The following is a 21,463-nucleotide window of genomic DNA, read 5'->3' as shown; positions in this document are numbered from 1 at the left end:
GGCCACCCCTCCACCCGGTCCCTGTCCCAGTGCACGGTGCTAAAACTGTGAATGTTAACGTTCAATTCAATTCAATTCAATTTTATTTCTATAGCGCCAAATCACAACAAAGTTATTTCAAGGCACTTTACAAAGTAAGGTTTAAAACCTCACAACTAAACCCAACAAATCCCACATACAGCAAGCATTTAATTTGACAGCAACAGTGGAGAGGAAAAACTCCCTCTCTAACGAGGAAGAAACCTCCAGCAGAACCAGACTGGATGTGGGCGGCCATCTGCCTCGACCGGTTGGGGTGAGAAGATAGAGAGATAGAAAAGCACAGCAACAGCAACAAGCAACAACAAGCAACAACAGAGCACAGGCAGGATGGTAGGACCAGGGACTGGATGCAGGCAGGATGGTTGGATCCGCAGCTGCCCATCACAGACACCAAACTTTGAGTCCAATGATACTTGTAGGTGAGGACAGAGAGGGAGAAAGAGTGGGGGTGGGGGGGGGAGAGAAGCACAACTACTGGACAGAAAGAGACAAGGTTAGTTAAACATGGGACAATGATGGGAGGTTATGGGACAGAGGAGGTAGAAGGAAACAGAGGAGCTCAGTGTATAAATTAAGTCCCCCAGCAGTCTATGTCTATTGCAGCTTAACTCAGAGATGGTTCCTGTGACTAACAATAATTGCCAGTGACCTGAACCATCTCTAACTATAAGCTTTATCAAAAAGGAAGGTTACAAGCCTAATCTTAAAGGTGGAGAGTGTGTCAGCTTCTCGAACCTGAAGAGGGAGCTGGTTCCAGAGGAGAGGAGCTTGGTAGCTAAAAGCTCTGCCCCCTGTTCTACATTTAAACACTCTAGGAACCACAAGTAGCCCAGCGCTCTGAGAACGAAGTGTTCTGCTGGGAGCATAAGGAACTATAAGGTCTTTAAGATAAGAAGGAGCTTTATCATTGAGTACTTTGTATGTGAGTAGGAGAATTTTAAATTCTATCCTACATTTTACAGGTAGCCAGTGCAGAGAAGCTAATGTAGGAGAAATGTGATCTCTCTTTCTAAGTCCTGTCAGAACTCTGGCTGCAGCATTTTGAATGAGCTGTAGGCTTTTTAAGGAGCTGTCCTATGAGTAAGGAGTTACAGTAGTCCAGCCTAGAGGTAACAAATGCATGGATCAGTTTCTCTGCATCGCTCTGAGAGAGGATGCTTCTGATTTTAACTAATTTCTAAGGTGGAAGTAGGCGGTTCTGGAGATTTGTTTAATGTATGATGTAAAAGAGAGATCCTGGTCAAACATGACACCAAGGTTCCTCACAGTAGAATCTGAAGCTAATGTTATGCCATCCAGGGTGGCTATCTGACTCAATAGTGTCTCTCTCAGATTTTTAGGCCCAACAATAAGAATCTCGGTTTTATCTGAGTTTAGTTGTAGGAGGTTTTGGGACATCCAGGATTTGATGTCTTTTAAACAACCCTGAATTTTGACTAGTTGATCCGTTTCATTTGGTTCCAAGGACATATATAGCTGAGTATCATCTGCGTAAAAATGAAAATTAATAGAATGCTTTCTAATAATCTCACCTAGAGGAGACATGTATAGGCTAAACAGAATTGGACCCAGCACAGAACCCTGTGGTACTCCATAGCTAATCCTTGTGCATGTGGAGACTTTATCATTAACATGAACAAACTGGAATCTGTTCAACAAATAGGATTTAAACCATCCCAATGCTGTTCCATTAATCCCGATTCTATGTTCTAGTGTCTGTAATAGAATGTATGATCAATTGTATCAAATGCAGGACTAAGATCTAACAGGACAAGGACCGAAACTAGACCATTGTCCGAAGCTAATAGAAGATCATTAGTGACTCTAACCAGAGCTGTTTCTGTGCTATGATGTTTTCTAAATCCTGACTGAAAATCTTCATACAGGTTATTCCCACTAAGGTGGTCAGATAATTGTTTAGCCACGATTTTTTCCAGAATCTTGGAAATAAAGGGTAAATTTGAAATGGGCCTATAGTTGGCTAGTTGTCCAGGGTCAAGGGTTGGTTTTTTCAGTAGAGGTTTGACCACAGCCACCTTAAAAGCCTGTGGTACATAGCCTAGTTGCAAAGATTGGTTGATTTGATTTAATATGGATGAGCTGATTAGAGGTAGAACTTCTTTGAGTAATCTGGTTGGGATTGGATCTAAAAGACAAGTGGACGACTTGGAAGAGTTAATTATTGAGGTTAACTCCATATGAGTTATGGGGGAGAAGCTGTCTAGGTAAGACAGAAGATTTAATAAATCTAAAGTTGATGGATCTAGACAGTGCTTTCTGTCATTTGGAAGAAGTCGCTGCTGAATGTTTTTTCTAATGATGATAATTTTATTAGTAAAGTAGTTCATAAAGTCATTGCTGCTGAGATTTAAGGGGATAGTAGACTCAATACAGCTATGACTCTTTGTCAGCCTGGCTACAGTGCTGAAAAGAAACCTGGGGTTGTTTTTGTTTTCCTCAATTAGGGAGGAATAATATGTTTTTCTAGCAGCACAAAGTGCTTTTTTATATTTCATTAGACTGTCCTTCCATGCAATGCAGTTTACATTTATTTTGTTGGAACGCCACTGTCTTTCTAGTTGTCTAGTCCTTTGCTTTAGGCTGCGGATGTCTGAGTTATACCACGGAGCTAACCTCCTCTGATTTACTGTCTTCTTCTCGTTGGAGTCTGGAATACAGTTATGCAGCTATGTTTCCGTGAAGCACAGCATACTACACTATGCAAGATTTTCTCCTCTCTCACTAGAGCTGTCAGTTTGTCCATTTAATTGTCAGGGTGATACGGTACTCCTAGTGCTGCATACTGCACTACATACTGTAAGATGGGTATACGTTTGAAAGCAAAAGTGAATGTTAAGGTGTCTTATTGTCAGATGTTGCACAAGACAGTGAAAGAGTAAGTCTACTTTAATAGTCTGGTACGTACAGTAATTATTATTACTTTTCTACTTCCCTTTTAAAAGTCATTAATAGCCTGTTTCAGTCTTCCTATAGTCTGTTTTATTCTTTTCTTCTATAGTCTGTTTTATTCTTTTTATCTATAGTATGGCCAGACAAAGGGTTTAATATTTATCAATGTGGCTTACGTCACCTGCCCCGCGGGTTGGCGCAATGGTTAACGCGGTGCGCTGCCGACACCCAGGTTACGGGTTCGAATTCTCGATGAAAATCTCGATGAAAATCGCTATGAAGATGACATGGGCTGAACGTCACAAGGTGAATAAAGGTGTATAAATAGCACTACTACTTGCTACAAATACCTACATGAAGCAAATACCACTACTACTTGCTACAAATACCTACATGAAGCACGGCACCAACCGAGGCACCAACCGAGGGACCAACGATTCGCGAGCAATGGCATACGGGGCTTCGCGAACTTCGCAGACGTCACCAATGCTGACACTGACTTACGGGTGCATCATCTCGCAAGCGCTGACCGTATCTTACGGGACAGTCATCTCGCGGCCAGCGATAACAGGCACAAGCTACACTTCGCGACGGGGGACCATCATCTCGCTGAAACTCGCGGGAACATACGGGATCAACGCGTCACCAGCGTCACCAACAGGCACTAGCTGCACTTCGCGAATGCTGACAGTGACTTACGGGGCCATCATCTCGCTGAAACTGGCTTACTGGATCAACGCGTCACCAACAGGCACTAGCTGCACTTCGCGAATGCTGACAGTGACTTACGGGGCCATCATCTCGCTGAAACTGGCTTACTGGATCAACGCGTCACCAACAGGCACTAGCTACACTTCGCGCTAACCCTGGTTTAAGGAACCAACGCGTTCCTATGTGACGCACATTTACTGCATGTACATTCATTTACATTCATTGTAAATAAATGGTTGCAGATCTTGACGTAGTCTTGTATTTTTTTATATTTATAACTTTTCTTCACTCATAGTGTCTTTGTCATTCTTAGTCTTTGTGTCAAGACATTCTCAGGTTTAACAATATTCACCAATGAGCTATATTATAAAAATGCAATTGACGTTTTCCCCAAAACTTGGACTTGATAAAACCTGTTTCTCGAATTTGTAGAACATGGTTTCTTTTCACTACTAGTCTGGGGCGCCGCTAGGGGGGGAAAGAGTTAGTACGATGGTTACGTTTTAGGGGCCCACAGAGACGGGCTAAATTAAAAATTACACTAATACCTATATATTAGATATCGCAAATCTATCCATTAAATAGTTACAAATAAGAGTAAATTGCAGCTTATTTCTGCCTCCCCAGACAAATGTCACCCCCTCCTCCCATTTACTGCATGGTTCAGTCCGTCCACCTGGATCCTATAGACGCTGCTGAGTGAGATCGTTAGATCGTCACCGGTTAAAGCAGGAACGTCGTAGCGATCAACGAGGCATAAATTCGGCTATCAACAACGAAAGAAAAGGCTTAACAAAGCAGAAAGAGAGCGACGGACCTACAATAATGTTCACAATTTTTAAAGAAAGGTTTGTTTATTCACGAAGCTTCTTTGTAGTATAATGTTAGCGCTACTTTCATAGCCAACACTGTGTACTGTCCTCGTGCACTACTCGTGCTGCTAGACAGCCAGCGAACAGAATAAAAATATCCACAAAAGGCGTTCGTTTCTTGCATTATATTAAGTTATAGAACATGAGCTGCTACCGTTTCTCCTTCTCACTGCAGAAGCTAGCTTACGAATAGAATGGTCAAAGATGTGCTATTTAACGTGAGCGCTCACTCGAACTACGTTCCAAGATCCAAGTACGGAGCTCTCACTCTGACAGACTTACAGAATCAATCTTTAACACGTCTCCTCCTCACCTGAAAAAGGAATCACACTTTAATTCAATAGCATACGTTTTTCACCATTGGATGTAAAATTACAATTTTACATCCAATGGTGTAATTTTTTTTGTAAAAATGTAATTTTGATTAAATTTATATATTTAAATCAGTAACTGATCCTGCAGAAAGATTTGAACTTACTCCCATGTTGTTACTGATAACACACTCTAACCGACTGCACCAACATGTTTAGTTGAGGCATAGTGGTCAGTGTTTCTATAGTGTAAGGCCCGATCTCAATTTTTTTTTCAAAAGGCCCAGAACTAGTTAGTGGTGCCCCTGGTACTACTAGTACTTTATGGACTACTAACACAGCAAATATCAGCTCATTTTACTGCATATTTTCGTAATAATCTATTACTAAAATATCCCACAGTCAGTTAAATTGGTATCAATAACCAAAGTTTGACTTTTAATAAAATGATTTCCTCAAATTAGTAGAACACCATTCCTTTGCAGTACTACTTACAGACAACTAGCACAGCAAATATCAACCCATATTACTGCTTATGTTATGAACAAGGGCTTCAACTGTTTTTGCACTAAATAAACAAAACTTATTTTTCTAATTAAAAATTTTCACCCGTACTAAGCTTATTTAGGTCAGTTTGTTTATTCTTTTTTATTCACTTTTATAAATAATTATTAGTAATTTATTACTTAAATTCCAGATTATATTTTAATATAAACCTTTTATCATTGTAGTACAGCTGGTGAGACAAATGTCAACATCACCTTATACAATACTACAATACTAATCATCTTACACATTACTATGCTACATCAAATGTCAGTATTACATTAATGTAAAATAATCTGTAGTCTGCTCATAAATTGAAAATAAAATTTAATATTGTTTAATTTGATATCAAATAATGTAAGTGTCATTTTTAAAATGACACTTACATAAACCAAATGTTTATTTGGTGTATTACAGTAGGCCCACACTGCAGGAGCAACTGTACTGTTATGTACATAACATTTATTTACATTAGCGTAAAAATAAAAACATCCTAAAACAAATATCCATATGCATATTTAGTCTTTCAAGTATCTAGCAAGAAAAGGGCGTCGTCCCTTTCCATAAATAACATAAATATCATAACACACAACACTCTGATGTAGTGGAATCTCTATGGCACCGTGGTAATATGATAAGGCAGCCTACGCCACGTGTGAGCTGTATTATGGTCTCTGATGCACTGTAATAATAGTACGTTGAATGTGCATTTACTGTAGTACTCAACATCACATTCAGCTGCTTTCCACCACAAATCTGAAGTACTTTCGTGTACTACAAGTTAGAATGCTGTCCGTGTGTGTATGGTAATGCATGTTGCACTGTGGCTTCTTAATGACGTTCAAATACTAATATGACATCACGCACTGACTGTGACTAAATATTTTTATTTTGCTTCTCTAAAAGTGATCAGTGATTGTTAAAAACTCAGGTTAATAATGTACTGATTTTTTAATAACTACTCAAAACATTATAATAAATTTGTCAGTATTCGTGATTTGAGGTTGGTGATTCTCTCCTGGTGAAATTATTTCCTTCATTCAGGTCAGCATGTGATGAACGCTACAGATGGATAATGACATTAAAAATGCTTTATGACTTGGCAGCGTTTGTTGGTAGGTAGATGAAATGCTCTTCAAGCCTTTCCTTCAGAAATATCATGGTGCTCCCCTTTATAATAAAGTGATGATGTATTAGATGGAGCCATGACATGACATGAGCACAGAGTAGTGAAGTGCTGCAGTACCAACATTTAAACGCTGCAGGACTCTGAGCTGCTGTGTTTTTTAGCGTAATAATTCTCATGTGGTCTCTGGTTCTGTTTCAACAGTAGAACCAAAAGCTTCAGAACTACATTCCTCATTTACACCGATTCAGAAGGTGATGTGTTACAGCCACACAGTGGCGTAGGCTGGAGACAAGAGCTGTGTGTAGTCTCTTAGTCTTCTACATGTGTTTGAGTCTGAGCAGGTCCTGATGCTCATACAAGTCCGTCACAGGTTAGTGGGAGCAGTCGGTGCTGGTGTGTGCTGCACATCGCCTTCATCTGCAGCCCGTTTACTCAGTAGCTGCTTTCATGGCCAGTTAGGACGTACAGGTTGCTCAGGGCTGAAGGCTCATTGGTCGGCGTGCTCTGAAGGATGATGTCCCTGCACAGGCCACGATCCAGACGCCAGGAACCAAATGCAACCAAGGATGACAACAAGTCAAAGACAGGTTCACACAGTGGTTTTACATCCAATACTATTACTATATACTACAAACAGCTCCAGCATACAGAGAATATTAGTGATATATGAATGTACCTGTTTGTTCCCAGAACTTTGAATACCCGACTCTCGTCTGTAATTTCTTGCGTTACCTGCAGATAACGACCCCATTAGCATTTTAAAAGGCGCGCAGATGCAAACCCTTTCTCTCAGCGCGTCTAACTGGCGCTCACCTCATTTGAAGGGAAGCTCTTCCCTTTGAGGCCGTGCTTCCAGAACGCCAGCACGCTGTCCTGCAGGCAAACTGTGAGAACGCGTGACGTCACTCAAGTGTCAGGAGAAAGGTCAGGTCGGGTTCAGTGTGTTGAACGTGATTGATTGTACCTAACGTTTCGATGGGGAAGTCAAAGAGCATTTCAGCCGTCAGCTCTTTGGATGGAAGCCCTTGGAGGTTCAGCACCTTCACGGTGTCTGTCACAATGCATCAGATTAAGACGGAGCGTGACAGGTTAATTAAATACACAGGATTTAACAAGACTCACGCTCCACTGCGACGAGAACGGTGTCTCGGTCCAGCTGGGTCACCTGTGTTGCCCTGAGGGCTCCGCTGTCTTCAAAGAGGAGAGCTCGGTTAAAGCTTAGGCGCCGTGAGCGTCAGCATAAAAGCACAGGAGGGCCTCCTACCTGGGGCCGAGGCAGACGCGCCGTTCAGCTCTATGATGTCAAACTTGAGCTGCTGGCCGGTGCCGTTGCTGCAGTGTCTCACCCCGACACACAGCTGTGGGAACTCGTCTGTCATCAGCACCAGCAGCTCAAACACCGGCAGAGGGTCCGGGAGCCTGATTGGAATGTGCTGCGAGGCGAGCAGAGGCCAGAGAGAGGACGGTGAACTGGGGCTTGAACTGATCCGGTAGATTCTAACTAATGTCTACACTAATGTGCAACACGCCGGTGCAAACCTTGAGATGCATGAACTTCTGCAGGGGCTCATACCACAACAGCAGGACCAGCCCAGACGGAACCGCTCCGCATAGAAACGTGCTGTCCGTGTATGGATTTCTAGCTGAGAGACAGACAAAGATGAGTTTGTTATTGAGTTAAAGCCCATGGGCAGATTTTTTCTGAAGACTTACCAACACTACACCTCCTGCAGCCTTTAGTGTCGGGAATCTTGGCGGATATGGCAAACTTTCTGTGGATCGGAGACAGTCCAGAGATCAGCCCCGTCACGTCGGCGGCGTCGCCGGCCGTGTCACCCGTGGCCCCGTCTTACCTGTGGCTGATCCTCTCCGCGAAGCGGTTGGTGCTGAGGGACAGGCTGCTGGGCTTCTTCGGCACGTGTCCCCTCTGCTCGAACAGAGCCGTCAGACTGTGGGAGCAGAGCTGGGACGACTTCCCTGCATCGCGGGCGCGCGGGAGCCCCGGTTAGCGAAGAGCAACGCGAGTTTCTGACGAAACGGTGGCCGACGGAGGCGTTTGTTACCTGATACGGACATCAGCACGTTGTTCATCACGTAGAGCCACGTGCAGCGCGGTGGGAGCAGCTGCAGGAGGAAGCAGACATGGTTTGACTCCGCTTTTAAATTGAAAGTCAAGTTTTTTATGGACGTGTTGATAGTCCTTTCTCATTTATTTCCCACTTTCTGTCATTTTCAGGTCAACGACTGAGCAGCCAGGTCAACTGAGCTCCTGCCTTGCTCTGTCCCCCAACGTGAGACATGATGCGCGGTGACATCTATGGTGTAATGCAGTTATGACGCATTGAGCACACAGATCCATGCGTTTTGTACCTTCTCTAGTGTATCTTCATGAAGCTCGTTAAGGTTCAGGGTGTAGATGCCCTCCTCCGCCCCGAGAATCATGTACTGATCTGTAGAGGGAAGGTGGTTGTTCAGGGTGAAACACAGTCGCCACGCGTCATGAGGCAACGTGTGCTGACGCATGTTAAAGCCTCTTCTCTGACCTCTCGTTTTGGGTAGAATCCAGGTGACAGCACAGTGGATTTTGAGAGGACAACCGTTGAAGACTTTGGAGAAGCAGGCTCCCATCTACAGACACACAGTTCAACACGGCGCAGAATGTTCGACTATTGAAATAGAACCTGCATATGTTGTATTTAAAGCGGCACTAAGCTGCGAGGCGCATTCGCGACCCCCAAGCACCGGTGAGCACAGAGCGGTTCCAGGGGTTTTTCAGCGACGCCGAATCCAGCGGGTTGTGAGAAAAGGTGCACAGGTCGCCAGAAACACATGCAGATGGTGCCACGTCATGCACGCAAGCTGACGGTGTTAGTCGCCAGGGCATCGCCACTGGTCAGCGTTGAGTTAGAGGTCACACTTACATGGACTTGAGGGGTGGGAGGAAGTCCATGACAGTCAGCCCTCTAGAAATGTCAAAGGTTACACACAGGGGAGGGTCAAAACTCTACATCTGATGCTTCACAAGTCAACATCATGTGGACGCGCGGGCCCACTCATTAGCACGTTATTAGGTTAGCCAACCGCACACGTGGATTATTGAAGAGCACAGCTGTCTCTTTTGAACTCACAGAGTCCTCGGTCTTTCGCCTCAGCGTGCTCCATTCAGGTGATAGAGGCGTGTCCCTTTTCTGGGAGCACGTGGCCGCGGCCTTCTTCCTGTCGGCGCCGGCCGACGGCGGACCAGGATCGCAGCGCTGCCGGATGTCCTGCGTGGCCGAGCATCTGGCCAGCACTAAGGGGGGAGGAACAGGAAGCGCCGCCCGTTGGTCTGCGTTCGTCCTTCTCACACACCCTTTGCAGAAGTGTGACGTGTAGCACCGCACCTGTGGTGGAGGTGGCGTCAGCCTGGATGACGGCGTCGGGGCCCAGGGTGCAGCTGGGTCTCAGCGTGGGGTCCCGGTCCTCCGAGCTGGGGGTTAAAGCGCTTAAAGGCGGCAGAGAGGCTGTGGTGGGAGTGAACAAACCGGCCTTCCTGCCTCCCTGAAACACACCAGAGAACATTAGCTTCAGTTCAGCAGAACTACTCTCTCCTTTGTACTTTGCTGTGTTGTGAATGTGTGAATGAAATGTTTCTATTATATGTGAGCAACTAGTAAAGTTGCTGCAATCAGCACTTACGTCAGTAGATGGCGCCCTCCTGATGGTTAAACTCCTGAAACACAAAGAAGCAACAATGTCCCGATCACGCAGTAAAAATCCTTGAAGCTGAGTTACGTGCCGAGGCCTAAACCAAGCCACATCGTCATAACAACAAGCGCGACAACAAAGGCGGATGCTGGAGACGCCGATCGCAGAGTAACAGCAGCACAGAAACACAAATCCGTGAGGAAACACCGCGAAAAATAAGCAGACGAGAACAAAACGAAACAACAAATGAAAAAAAAAAAAAAGAAGCGAGGAACCAGAGGGTTTGTGCTGAATCAGAGCCACGCCCAGATGATGAAGGTTTGGAGATGGGATTAGTGGAGAGGGAACACAAACCCGCTGGTCGCCTCCAAGCTGATATTCACACACAGGTCAATGTAGTGACAAGCAGCTCATTTCATGTGGGGCGCACGGCGGTTAGGAGAGGCTGGGGGTGGTGGACGTGGCCTACCTCAGCTGCAGAGCTTGCTCCACACATTCCAACAGGCTCCTGCAACAGGAAGACCTGGTGTTTATCCGACTACGGGCCTGAATGGCCCATAACAATGTGAGGGAAGGAACCAGAGGTCGACCGCTACGCATTTAGCCGGGGCCGCGCTGCTTTAACATCACCACAGTGTTACTGCTGACACGATCATCACCACCAGCAATAATAATACTGTGGGCCCAAGTTCAGGGGAAGCCAGCGTCTGACTACAGGTGAGGCTGCGACTGGTACATTCAGGTGTTTTTCTGGTGTGTGGCCTTTGTTTTGAACCTGATCACGTCCTGGCGACTTGTTGCCACGACGCCACCGTTTTCCCCAATGATGGCGTTTCCCACTGGGCACTACAGGGTTATCATGGCTGGTGGAAACGATGGTCCCAGTCACCCTGAATAACCCCACGTCCCTGCAGTTCCTGATTTATTGCCCTCAACGCCTTCAATTGGACCAAACGGGTCCATGCTAGTAGAAGAGAGGTTGTTGTTGTTGTTCCCTGTCTTTAATTGAGTGATTGTGTTACAGTGTCTGAACACAGTTAGGAGACGCAGAGCCGTAATTCATTTATACTGATCACATGACTCATTAGCTCAAAGACAAATGGTGCAGCATCATTACAGGAACAGAAAGGCTATAGAAGAAGCTTCAGTAAAAAAGGATCATCTGTAGTGATGACTAGGCAGATGAGAACAGACGTGGGTCGGATGTGAACGTACTGTCGGACACTTTAACAGTCAATCACAGCATGTTGATACAAGTTTAACAAAGTCAGCAGAAGGAGAGGAATCCCAGGATTTGCTCCCCCCTGTTCTCAGGTTGACTACTGATCACTTAAAAAAGGCTGTGGCGCTTTGGGAAAAGCAGAATATTCATTAAGCAGTATGAGGGAAGAGGTCTTACGGTGAGCTGTCTTCCTCTCCAGACAGACTCCAGTCGTCGTAGCAGCCCTGCAGAGAGACAGGCCACAGCGGTGTGAGCGTGGGGGTGCGGGTACAGCATCACCATGAGCACGGAGGCTAGAAAGGCCCGTTACCAAATCAGGGTAGGGCTCCGTGACTTTTCTCAGCGGGGGGCCGAACTTCATCTGGTCGACTGCGAAGAGAAGACGGTAGCGATGAGGTGTGCTGTGCAGCATTCAAACACGGATCTGTGGCTCTGATGGACAGTGTGTTCCCACCGCGAGGCCGTCTCTGTCTCCTGATGCTTTCACTGTGAAGAGCGAAGGCCGTGGGAGGAACCGTCGAGGCAGAAAGCAGAAGCCGCCGCCTCGTCTACAGTCATAGCGAACGCGAGGTTCAGGAAACTCTCCTCATTTATGCTCTCATCAAAACAAGAGAGCAACGTTCTTCCAGCTTCATGCTTTGGATTTTTTTTTACCATTTTTTTAGTCACTGCAGTCGGAGAAACAACCTGCAGAGACTTGAACACGGGCGGCGGCAGAAATTCCTGCAGTCGACGTTACGCTGCCTTTTTTGGTTCGATCCACGGGGTCGGACATAAAAGTCATGGCAACACCAGCAACTTCACCGCCTTCGACTGGTGACCTGCAGTGGGAGGATGTTCTCACCAAACTATCCATGAGCGCCTCGCTCCCCCGTGACCTCATCGCCTCTGAATTATGGCCGGTAGCGTTCGTCCTGAGCCCAATGTGATGATGCTACTCAGGTCATGTTTCTCACACGTGTTTTTCTTTACTCCTCTCCAGCCAAGCGCTAGTAGCAGTGCTAGCGTCACCTTTAGCGACGGTAATATTAGTAGTTTAAAACCTCAGGGCCCATATTGGTCAAACAAAGGTGCGAGGGTGTCGAAGGCTGTTTGCGGCTGACGCGTTCATAACCAGCGCAGCGTAAGAAGAGGAAGCTGAGGTGAACACCAGGTTACTGAGCGCGAAAGCTGTCGCCAGAGTCCCGCGTGAAGGCCCGCAGTGTGACGTCACAGCGCCCGGCGAATACAAGCGCCGCCGTGTGTCGCGCGCCACTGGCACGGTCCCAGCGCTGCCATCCTCTGACGCAGCTTCCATCCCACATGTGAGCAAGGAGCGGGAGATGGAGGGCCGCCACCGAGCAGGCTGCCTCAAAGGCTTTATTCACATGATGGAGACTTCAGCACTGAACCGGGGGCCGTGCTGAACAATGGAGCGACTCATCACTAAGCACAAGCGAATTACAGTATAGTCAGACATGTCTGCAGACGGGGAGTGACAAGGCCACTTAATGCACAAGGGCCCTCAGAATGTAAGACAAAACTGTGTGTGTGTGTGTGTGTGTGTGTGTGTGTGTGTGTGTGTGTGTGTGTGTGTGTGTGTGTGTGTGTGTGTGTGTGTGTGCGTGTTCTCACATTGCTCCTCCGACAGCGTCCTCTCCACACTCAGGTGCTTCCCGGCCGATTGAATCTTATCGGGAGCCGTCTTCCCAACCTGTCGACACCACAGCAGAGTCACCACCGACAAACACACCCGGCGCCATCTGTACAGAACTGCTCGGCACCGGCCCGGCGTGAATCGGCGCACGGACCTCCAGCTCGTTGTCGTCCAGCGCGTCCAGGGGGCTGGAGTGCAGCTCGGGGTTGTTGGCCATGTCCAGCAGCTCGATGACCAGGTTGCGCGTCAGCAGCTGCGTCACAAACGGGTGCTGGAGGACAGAGTTCGGGGCGACACCGTGAGTGCATGCGACGATCGGACCGGAAAGGGCCCGCGATGCTGACATGATGAGGACGGATAGAGTCACCTGCAGCAGGGTCTCGGCCGAGGGCCTTTTACGCGGACTCTTAATGAGAGACATCTTCACGAAGCTTTGGAACCCCGTTGACCTGCGCACACAGAACGACAAGGACAGCTACTGAACACACCGGAAGCCACGGACTAAGAGACGAAGCAACAGACGGAGAGGATTACACACAGTCTCACTCACCACTTGGACTTATCCTTTAGTCTCGGAGGCTGAAAGTTGCTCTTGGACATCAGCATCAACGCTCTGAAACGCGGTGGCAAACGAGGCTGAGTGTGTGGATGCAGCTGCCTCATCTCTGTGACGCCTCGTTAAATCTGTCCCCGTCTGTCTGCGCCGACTCACCTCATGGGGTGGAGGTCAAACATGGGCGGCTGGAGCTCGGCCAGCTCGATGGCGGTGATCCCGACGGCCCAGATGTCGCACAGGTGGTTGTAGCCGCCCTTCTTTTCCACGGCGGCCACCTCCGGCGCCATCCTGCGCGGGCAAACGGAGATCAAAAGGAGGAAGTCACCCTGTCAGCGCAGGGGGGGGGGGGGCGTCTTACCAGTACGGGGTTCCTATGAAAGACTTCCTCTTCGCCACCGACGCGCTGATCTCTGCGGCCACGCCGAAATCAGCTGGACATAGAAAGAACACACGGGGTCACACAGAGGAATAAGACCCTGAACGCCCCACAACCAGGCGCTCAGGGGCAGCGAGGGGCTCAAAGGCGTGTGACAGACCCAGCTTCACGTCGCCCCGCTCTGTCAGAAGGATGTTGGCTCCCTGCAGACAACACACGGACACAAAATCAGCATTGTATGACGGCCGATGGGACTTTTAGTCAAATAGCCCGTACCTTTATGTCTCGGTGCATTTTGCCCGTTTCGTGCAGGTGATACAAACCCTGGAAAAAGATGAACAGATTAGTTTTACATTGAAAGACACGAGGCACGTCCGCATTAACAAACCCTTGGTCACATTATATAAGGATGAAGTAAATATATAGTGGTGCATGCTGCAAACAGAAGAATCTGCTCTGTGTTTCTGTGTGGCTGCACAATGGTCATTACGAACCCAGAGCCGTGGTTTATTTAAATGAGGTGCATATGTGGACATGCCAAAGAATTTGTTCTCTGGGACTTTTTCCCCCCTTCTGCTTCAAAGTACAGTCGGTCTTTACTGTTGTCTCCAAACCCGATTATCCCATAACGTGAGGAATCGCCCGCCGTCCGCCCCGTCGTGCCGCGGCAGCGTTTCCTGCCGCGCTGCATTTAGCGGTCTGGCGACGTTCAATGGCGTTTAGCTGTTCTGTGGCCGCAGCAAAAAACACAGCACTGCCGGCTCAGCGTCTGGAGCCCGGAGGAGATGCCGCTCACTCAAAACTCCTTACCTGCAGGGTTTCTCTGCACACGAACGCTATCTGCTTCTCCTTTAAAGGGCCTGTCACTGCGAAAACACACGGGTTAATAGCTCACAGAGAGAGGAGCGTGACAAATAGGAGGCCTGCGGGTACAGTGCATGCCTCAAAACACACAAGCTGGATCTGCTCAGTAGCTCACTGTTCTACCTTCTTCAGATTCCACGTAATGAATAATGCAGCACAACCTCTGGGAAAGCGAGTATAACGTGGTTGGACAATCATTACAAACCACAAACGCCGCTTTGATTCTACCTGCAGCCCAGCAACGTCACAGGCTTTTATTTTGTAAGTGCAGAACCATCACGCACAACGATCAGCATGGATGCGAGGACAGGTTCTCTTGGAGGAACAATGACTGTGTGATACACTATGAGTGGGCGAGTCCAAGCGCTCTGGTTTCAGTTGGACACAAAGGTGACCAGTTTCACTCTCAGATCCCCAGATGTCAAACACAAGCCACCTTTAAATGGCAAGTAAAGCTTTGAAGGCAATCTGTGTCCATTAGTTTCAATGATTTATCAAATTCTGTTCCATGTACTAAATCGTGTTTACATCTGATACCCAGTTGCACCACTGTGACTTTAATCGGTTTTAATGGGATGAATATGTTGATGACACCTGGCATTTGCTACGGACCCAGAGCGCTTCTGGGCTCCCACAGTACCACTTGTGCGTTGTGAGCAGCTGGAGCAACACCGAGCCCAGCGGAGACACGGACGCGTGAGCGTCTGATTTGCACTTTACCGTGGTAAATGTCCTGGAGCGACCCTCCGCCGCAGTACTCCATGCAGATCCACAGCTTGGTGTTCCTGCAGCGAGACGCGGAGCGGTCACGCGTGGACAAGCAAGAAAACACAAAAACAGCAGTACAACATTCAGCCAGATGCTCTGATTGCCACATCAAACCAAGACTTGGCTGACTGGACACTGGGGTGAGTGGGAGGCGAATCCAGCAGCAGTGTGGGTTAAAGCAGAAGTCGGATTCCGCAGATTTAAGAGCACCAACACTTCCAAGAATTCCGCCCCGTCTGAAGCGAGAGGCCGGAAGCGCGCGGCACCTGTGGTAGCTGCCGAAGTAGGCCACGATGTTCTTGTGCTTGCACTCCTTCATCATCGTGATCTCCTGCTGGATGGACGTGATGTCATCACCTGAACAGACGGACACCTCGGATCAGTGGACGGAGATGGAACGGGTGGAACTCTAGTCTAGCGGAGGCGCGGGCGCTAATGCAGGAGTACTAGCGCCCGGCATCAGTTAATTAGCACTCGGCGCCGTTCGTCACGGCAACAAATCAACCGGCTCGTTCGCAGAGCGTTCGAACTGGTGACGTACCGGGGTCCAGCTTCACGATCTTGATGGCTGCCAGTTCAGACGTCCTGATGTTACGAGCCTGGAAGAAAAGAAGGTGATTCGGAATCAATCAATTTATTTTGGGTTGTTTACGCTATTGCTGTATCTTAACACAATGAAACATAACTTGACTCATATACAGGTTCAGAATAGACACGTGTGAGCGTCTACAGTAGTCTAGAACAGGATCAACAACGCTTAACAGCACTGCGATATAGTTAGCTGAGCTTTCTGACCCTGTGGTCAACCTTCAGAGCCGGTAGGGGCTCGTGTCACGTTCGTACCCGTGCTGTAGCACAGCCGTTGTGGTTGTAAAGGCCTGTGCGAGTAGCCCTCATGCTGCACCCAGGAAGACGCTCGTCAGCGGCTCTGTTCTGACTCACGGCAACGGCCTCCACCAAGCGAAGCCTGCGGTGACGCGCAGACCCCGGGCGCCGTGCCAGGCCGCGGTGGACCCACTCACTCAGAGCAGCTCCTGCTAATGAGCTGTGAGGGGTTTGACTGCTTATTTGGTGGCCACAGTCTCCAGGAGGACATTGGGCCTCGTCTCGGAGGCGTCTCGTTGAGGCCGCGGTTGGAACCGCCGCCTCAGGGTTGAACCCGGCTGGGCTCGTTCTGCCTGTCCTCGCTGTTGCTCACGCGACCCCGCAACAGGCTGCTGAGGCCGTCCCGCCTGGTGTCGGCCCGCATGGGTTCAGCAGTGAGCATCGTGACATAACGTGCACCCATGAACCCGCTCAGACGACGGAGGGAACCGCCTGGGACCCACAGGGAGGTCACTGATCGCCATTAACAGCTAGTCAAGTCAACACATGGCTCCAGGTCCAACCAGCTGACTAACAATCCTCAACCAGTTCTTCCAGTGAGATCAAACCCGTGGCCTGCCTTGATTCTCAGCATGTGATGCAGTACGTGGTTGCGGCAGGTAAAACACGTTTTCACCTTCCTCCACCCTTCGTCACCCCCACCCACTGACTGGATGCTCTCCGCTTTGGGCCTCGGGATACGAGCGCGCCGCCTGAACGCAACCTGCCGCTCGGCTGCGTTCACTTCCTGTTTTCTCTTGTGCGCGGCCACAGCGCTTCCTGTGACTACACGTCTCTGAGATGCCGGGCCTGAAACAACAGCGGTAGAGTTACGCACTAATGGGAGGGAGGAAGCGGAAGCGCCGCCGCACTTTGATGAGGCCTCTGAGCCGAACGTGATATAGTGTCTTCGACCAAACTGTAATTTCTTTATAATGAGGCCACCCACGTTCGTGCTGGGGTCAGACTGTCCTCTGAGGCAAATGTATGTGTCTCAACATGGCAACTGGAAAGTGAACACAATGAAATGTAGCTTAGTGTTGACACTTTCAGACTAGTGACAATAATAAACTTGAACATTATGCAACTCTTTGTCTCTACAGAGGTGTGAGTTTAAAAGCACACAGGAGCCACACAGGCACAGCTGACTCTCCAGCTCCCGGCTCTTTCCTTTCTATTAAACTGAGCCTCCTCCTCCTCGCCTCCATGTCAAGGTCCATCCCAGCTCCAAACGTGTGACGCACCCACAGTGCAGCCTCTGACGGATCCTGCGCGGTTTCATCCCGAACAAAGGCTTCTGTTAAAGTGCTGTGATTCTGCTGTTGTACAGGAAGAGATAACATTGTAACGGAAACGGGGGACAAGTGGAGCTGAGCGCCACCTGCTTTTACTGTAAAACTGGAATCCCGGCATTTTCCAGTAATTCCTACCAAATCTGCGTCCGTGTGTAACAACATGAGACGTGTGAGAACGCCACTGATTTTCTGGAGTTTCCTAAACGAATCGATGTTCTGGTTCCTAGAGTCTGAAACGTACTGCACTGAAACGCTTCACTGCACAAACATGACCACTTGCACACGAGCCAAAACGTGCATAGTCAGGCAGTGGGGGAGGATACCTCCCTCTCACTATCTGTGGCCCTGAAACTGTCCATCTGATTGATGGGTGGACTATTTTCACAAGCGTCTCCCAGTGAGTGAGCAGCACCTGTAACAAGCGGTTGGTTCAGGCCGGTGTGGATCCTGCTCTGATTTGATCACGCTGTAGTCAATGCTGTGTGGCTGAGGCCAGTGTGTAAACGTTAAGCTTCAGTCTTATCGGCCTGCGTGGCATTTCATAGAACCACTGCAGCTTCCAGTGGTGCGGGAGCAACGAGATGAGCGGAACAGACGAGTCGTCCAGCAAGAGATTTACCGGAATAGAACTAGCGTGACCTGCTGCGCTGGGAGCAGAGGAGCAGAGCATGTTTTCAATGCTGAGGTTTCTCTGTCTGAGCTTTTGAATAATTTAAAAAGCTACTGTCCAAGTCCGAGCTGAACAATGAAATGTCGCACACAATAGCAGCGTAACGAGAGGCCAGTGGAGGCCCACGCAGTCACATGTCTGGAGGTTTCACCCCTGACTCCTGAGCCACTGCAGCTCCAAGCCCACCAGCCGCCGCAGCTGATACTGTACTATTGTGTCTTATTGCATGTAGTACTGTTCCAGTTCACGCATCTGCACATGCTTATGTAGCAGTTATGTCCAAACAGGGTGGAAACTCATTAATAGCACGTTGGTGACACAGTACTGGCCTTATTGTGGAACCTTTAAGTTGTGTTCCGTAGCAGATCACAGACCTCATCGTAGCATGGATGTTACATCGTGGCTTAGGCCTCGCCTGATAGCATTTATCAGAGCCACACAACTGGCAACCTGTGTGAACCCCCCTCTGGGTCTGTGACCCATACAGTGGTTGGACAAAATATTCTACTTGTTCTCACAAGTTATGACTTAGACGCGCAACCATACCTCAGATTGCTGAGTTCAAGTTGTGGGCTGCAATGCTACAAAGAGCTGTCGTCTTCAAAGACAGGTGAGATTGTGTAATATGTGAGATTTGACTGAAAGAAACAAACTATTGAAGGCAGGAATCAACAAGTCAGACACAGTGTGTTTAAGAAACGTTTAACGCATCCACTGCCACTAAACTGACTCAACGTGGAGTTTGGCGCCTTCGTTGCACAAACCACTAAAAGATCGACCTAAAATGCTTCACTTCCTCTCCTACGGTGCAGGTCTCAGGGGAAAAACAAAACACAATGACTTGTAAATGTAAAATGCTTTTAGTTTCAAGAGCTGAGAATAGGTTTCCAAAGCTATTGTTCCACTAAATGTATTGGGTTTCTTTTCTTCCTGCCGTCGGACCCAGAGTCATTCATGTTATTTAAAAATGTTACATCACTGTCTGCAAACAAGCAAAACAAAAATAACAAGCCGGAGTGTTTGAAACGTCGATGCAGGACAATGAAGGACATGGACATGTCAGATACAGTGACAGGTCAGATGTTCAGTGCCCAGCTCATATGTTGGGTCGCTTACTTCTGGGTTGAGATCTTGTTGTTTGTCGGTGTAAGCCTTGACTCGAGTATCACAGCCTTGCAGAGCAACATGCCATTGTAAGGAGTATGTTAAGCTTTTCATACTTGCACTCGATGAAAGTTAGAGAAACACGGTTGTCTGGTTAAATACAGAAAGCGTTTGCAGCTACTTCAGACACAACACATGTAATCAGATTTTATACTAACTGCCAACTGCCAAAGCGTAACCACAAATTAGTCTTTGGTTTTACAGTAGAAAGGAAAAAGAAGCATTTTTAAAAAAAGGAGGGGGGGGGGGGCATTTTGTGCCCTAAGAACCCCAGATAGTTGCCTCCGGCCCTGCTGTCTGCCATGTAAAAATAGAAACAATACAAATTCTTGCTTTGCTTCTGCAGGATGCACAAGGCACCGGGTGGGTTAAGAGAACAGGATGTTTGCATCCTGAGACCCAAATCGTTGAAAAGACACGGTGTGCAACACTTGGATTCAATATATTGAAATCTTTTATTAAAATTAGGCCTGGGAGTAAATTCTGCAACAGGCAGAAAGAGGAAAACCCTGTGCTTTAAGCGTACATGACTTAGAAAATCTTTCTAATAGATAATTCTGACTTTGTCGTGATCTGCTGGTGGGACGCGAACTCAAAGCACTGAACGGCGAAAGCATTTTCACGCAACTTCCCCACGCGCATCGCTCGGGTGGGTGATCAGCAGAACCTTCCCAAAGAGCGCTTCGCCCCCGGCGACAGGAAGCGAGACGCACGGCGGCGCGAGCCCCGGGACGAGCGGAGCAAACGTCGTCGCTCACCTTGAACACGTCTCCGTAGGTGCCGCACCCAATCCGGTGGATCAGCTCGTAGTCGTCCAGAGGGTCCAGGAACGACACCCCTATCCTGTCCATGCTGAGACGCCCCGGGGCGCTGCGGCTGAGTGCGACGGGCGGTCTACAGGCGCATCCCGGCGCGTGCACGCCGCCTGCTCAGCGGAGGCGGGCGGAGGCGACGAGTTGCGACGGGACCAACGCGGGCATCCACATCCACCGAGCGACACAGGGCACAGACGCGCGACTCCGCTCTCGGCGACTCTCGACGAGCGTCTGCCGGCGGCGCATGAGCAGAACGCGTGCACTGTGAAAACGTCCGACGCGAGACTCTCACTTCCGACGCTTCGACGCGTCTGCTGCGTTCGCGCCGCGTCTTGTGTTACTATCCGTGCAACTGTTTTAATCACATGGAAAAGTATATAAAAAGAACTATACACATGATAGTGAATTGGTGTATTTAGTACCTACTTAACCTGCTAGGTTAACTTAAAATGAGCTTACAAGTAACATGTGGTTTTTGTTTTCACATCATTTATCGTGTCAGTGACGCGCTTCCAGCCAATCAGACGAGGAGAATCACTGCCTCAGAGAAATCACAGCACCACAAGTGTGTGGTTTAGACACCTCAGCGTTTAGTAACAGCCTTGTACTCGAACTCATTGATTGACCATTTTACTCTGCAGGTGTAGATCATAGATAGAATATAAATATAGATATAAATTATCATGTATTATTATGAACTGGCAACCTTTGAGCATGCATAGTTGTTGCATGCATCGGTCACACCAGCAAAACACCAACCTGCCACTGATGTGATGGTGTTCACATCCCTGCACTGCAGCATGAGCTGAACACTGGCACGGTTTTACAGTGTCCATCAAAGACACTTGTGATTTAGTGCTCTGACAGACTATCGCTAGACATCTTCACTGTTTTTTTTCAGTTTTTATTATTTGCAATATATGCAATTACAAAACAGAACCACAAAGTCATCAAGCAAATAGGATGTTGCAGGGCCACCTAATGTGGCTCTGTCTCAACAGTGCATGGTCATCCTGCTCTTCTGT

The 21,463-nt window shown here is 48.2% G+C and overlaps 1 protein-coding gene across 3 annotated transcripts; it reads right to left on the bottom strand.

The window, feature by feature from the left end:
- Positions 1–5,788: 5,788 nt before the first annotated feature.
- map4k2 (mitogen-activated protein kinase kinase kinase kinase 2) lies at positions 5,789–20,720 on the bottom strand. Of its 3 annotated transcripts, XM_029133348.3 has the most exons (32): positions 20,382–20,715; positions 16,172–16,229; positions 15,897–15,987; positions 15,583–15,647; positions 14,809–14,864; positions 14,275–14,322; positions 14,159–14,201; positions 13,981–14,053; positions 13,779–13,910; positions 13,617–13,679; positions 13,434–13,515; positions 13,221–13,337; positions 13,045–13,123; positions 11,741–11,799; positions 11,608–11,654; positions 10,678–10,716; positions 10,200–10,233; positions 9,905–10,061; positions 9,650–9,813; positions 9,443–9,484; positions 9,065–9,149; positions 8,892–8,971; positions 8,585–8,645; positions 8,375–8,498; positions 8,235–8,293; positions 8,061–8,164; positions 7,786–7,954; positions 7,644–7,712; positions 7,486–7,572; positions 7,335–7,405; positions 7,198–7,253; positions 5,789–7,041 (listed from the first exon to the last, which is right to left on the bottom strand). In XM_029133348.3, exons 1-32 carry the CDS (start codon positions 20,472–20,474, stop codon positions 6,954–6,956), a joined length of 2,595 nt encoding a protein of 864 aa, XP_028989181.1. In that variant the 5' UTR covers positions 20,475–20,715; the 3' UTR covers positions 5,789–6,953. The 3 variants fall into 3 exon arrangements, with proteins under 3 accessions (XP_028989181.1, XP_028989165.1, XP_028989173.1); XM_029133332.3 differs by having other exon boundaries at positions 15,583–15,987; positions 20,382–20,720; XM_029133340.3 differs by lacking the exon at positions 10,678–10,716 and having other exon boundaries at positions 15,583–15,987; positions 20,382–20,720.
- Positions 20,721–21,463: the final 743 nt, after the last annotated feature.

The sequence above is a fragment of the Betta splendens genome, chromosome 2 (assembly GCF_900634795.4).
Source record: "Betta splendens chromosome 2, fBetSpl5.4, whole genome shotgun sequence".
Taxonomy (NCBI): domain Eukaryota; kingdom Metazoa; phylum Chordata; class Actinopteri; order Anabantiformes; family Osphronemidae; genus Betta; species Betta splendens.
The sequence above is the reverse complement of the archived record's forward strand: the minus strand, read 5'-3'. Positions and strand labels throughout refer to the sequence as shown.

Coding starts and splice junctions, on each gene's coding strand:
- map4k2 (XM_029133332.3), bottom strand. CDS start 20,474: ATGGACAGGATAGGGGTGTCGTTCCTGGACCCTCTGGACGACTACGAG. Junction 13,124..13,220: donor TGGACGACAACGAGCTGGAG/GTCCGTGCGCCG, acceptor TGGTGTCGACAG/GTTGGGAAGACGGCTCCCGA. Junction 10,717..11,607: donor GGAGAGGAAGACAGCTCACC/GTAAGACCTCTT, acceptor TTCCTGTTGCAG/GAGCCTGTTGGAATGTGTGG.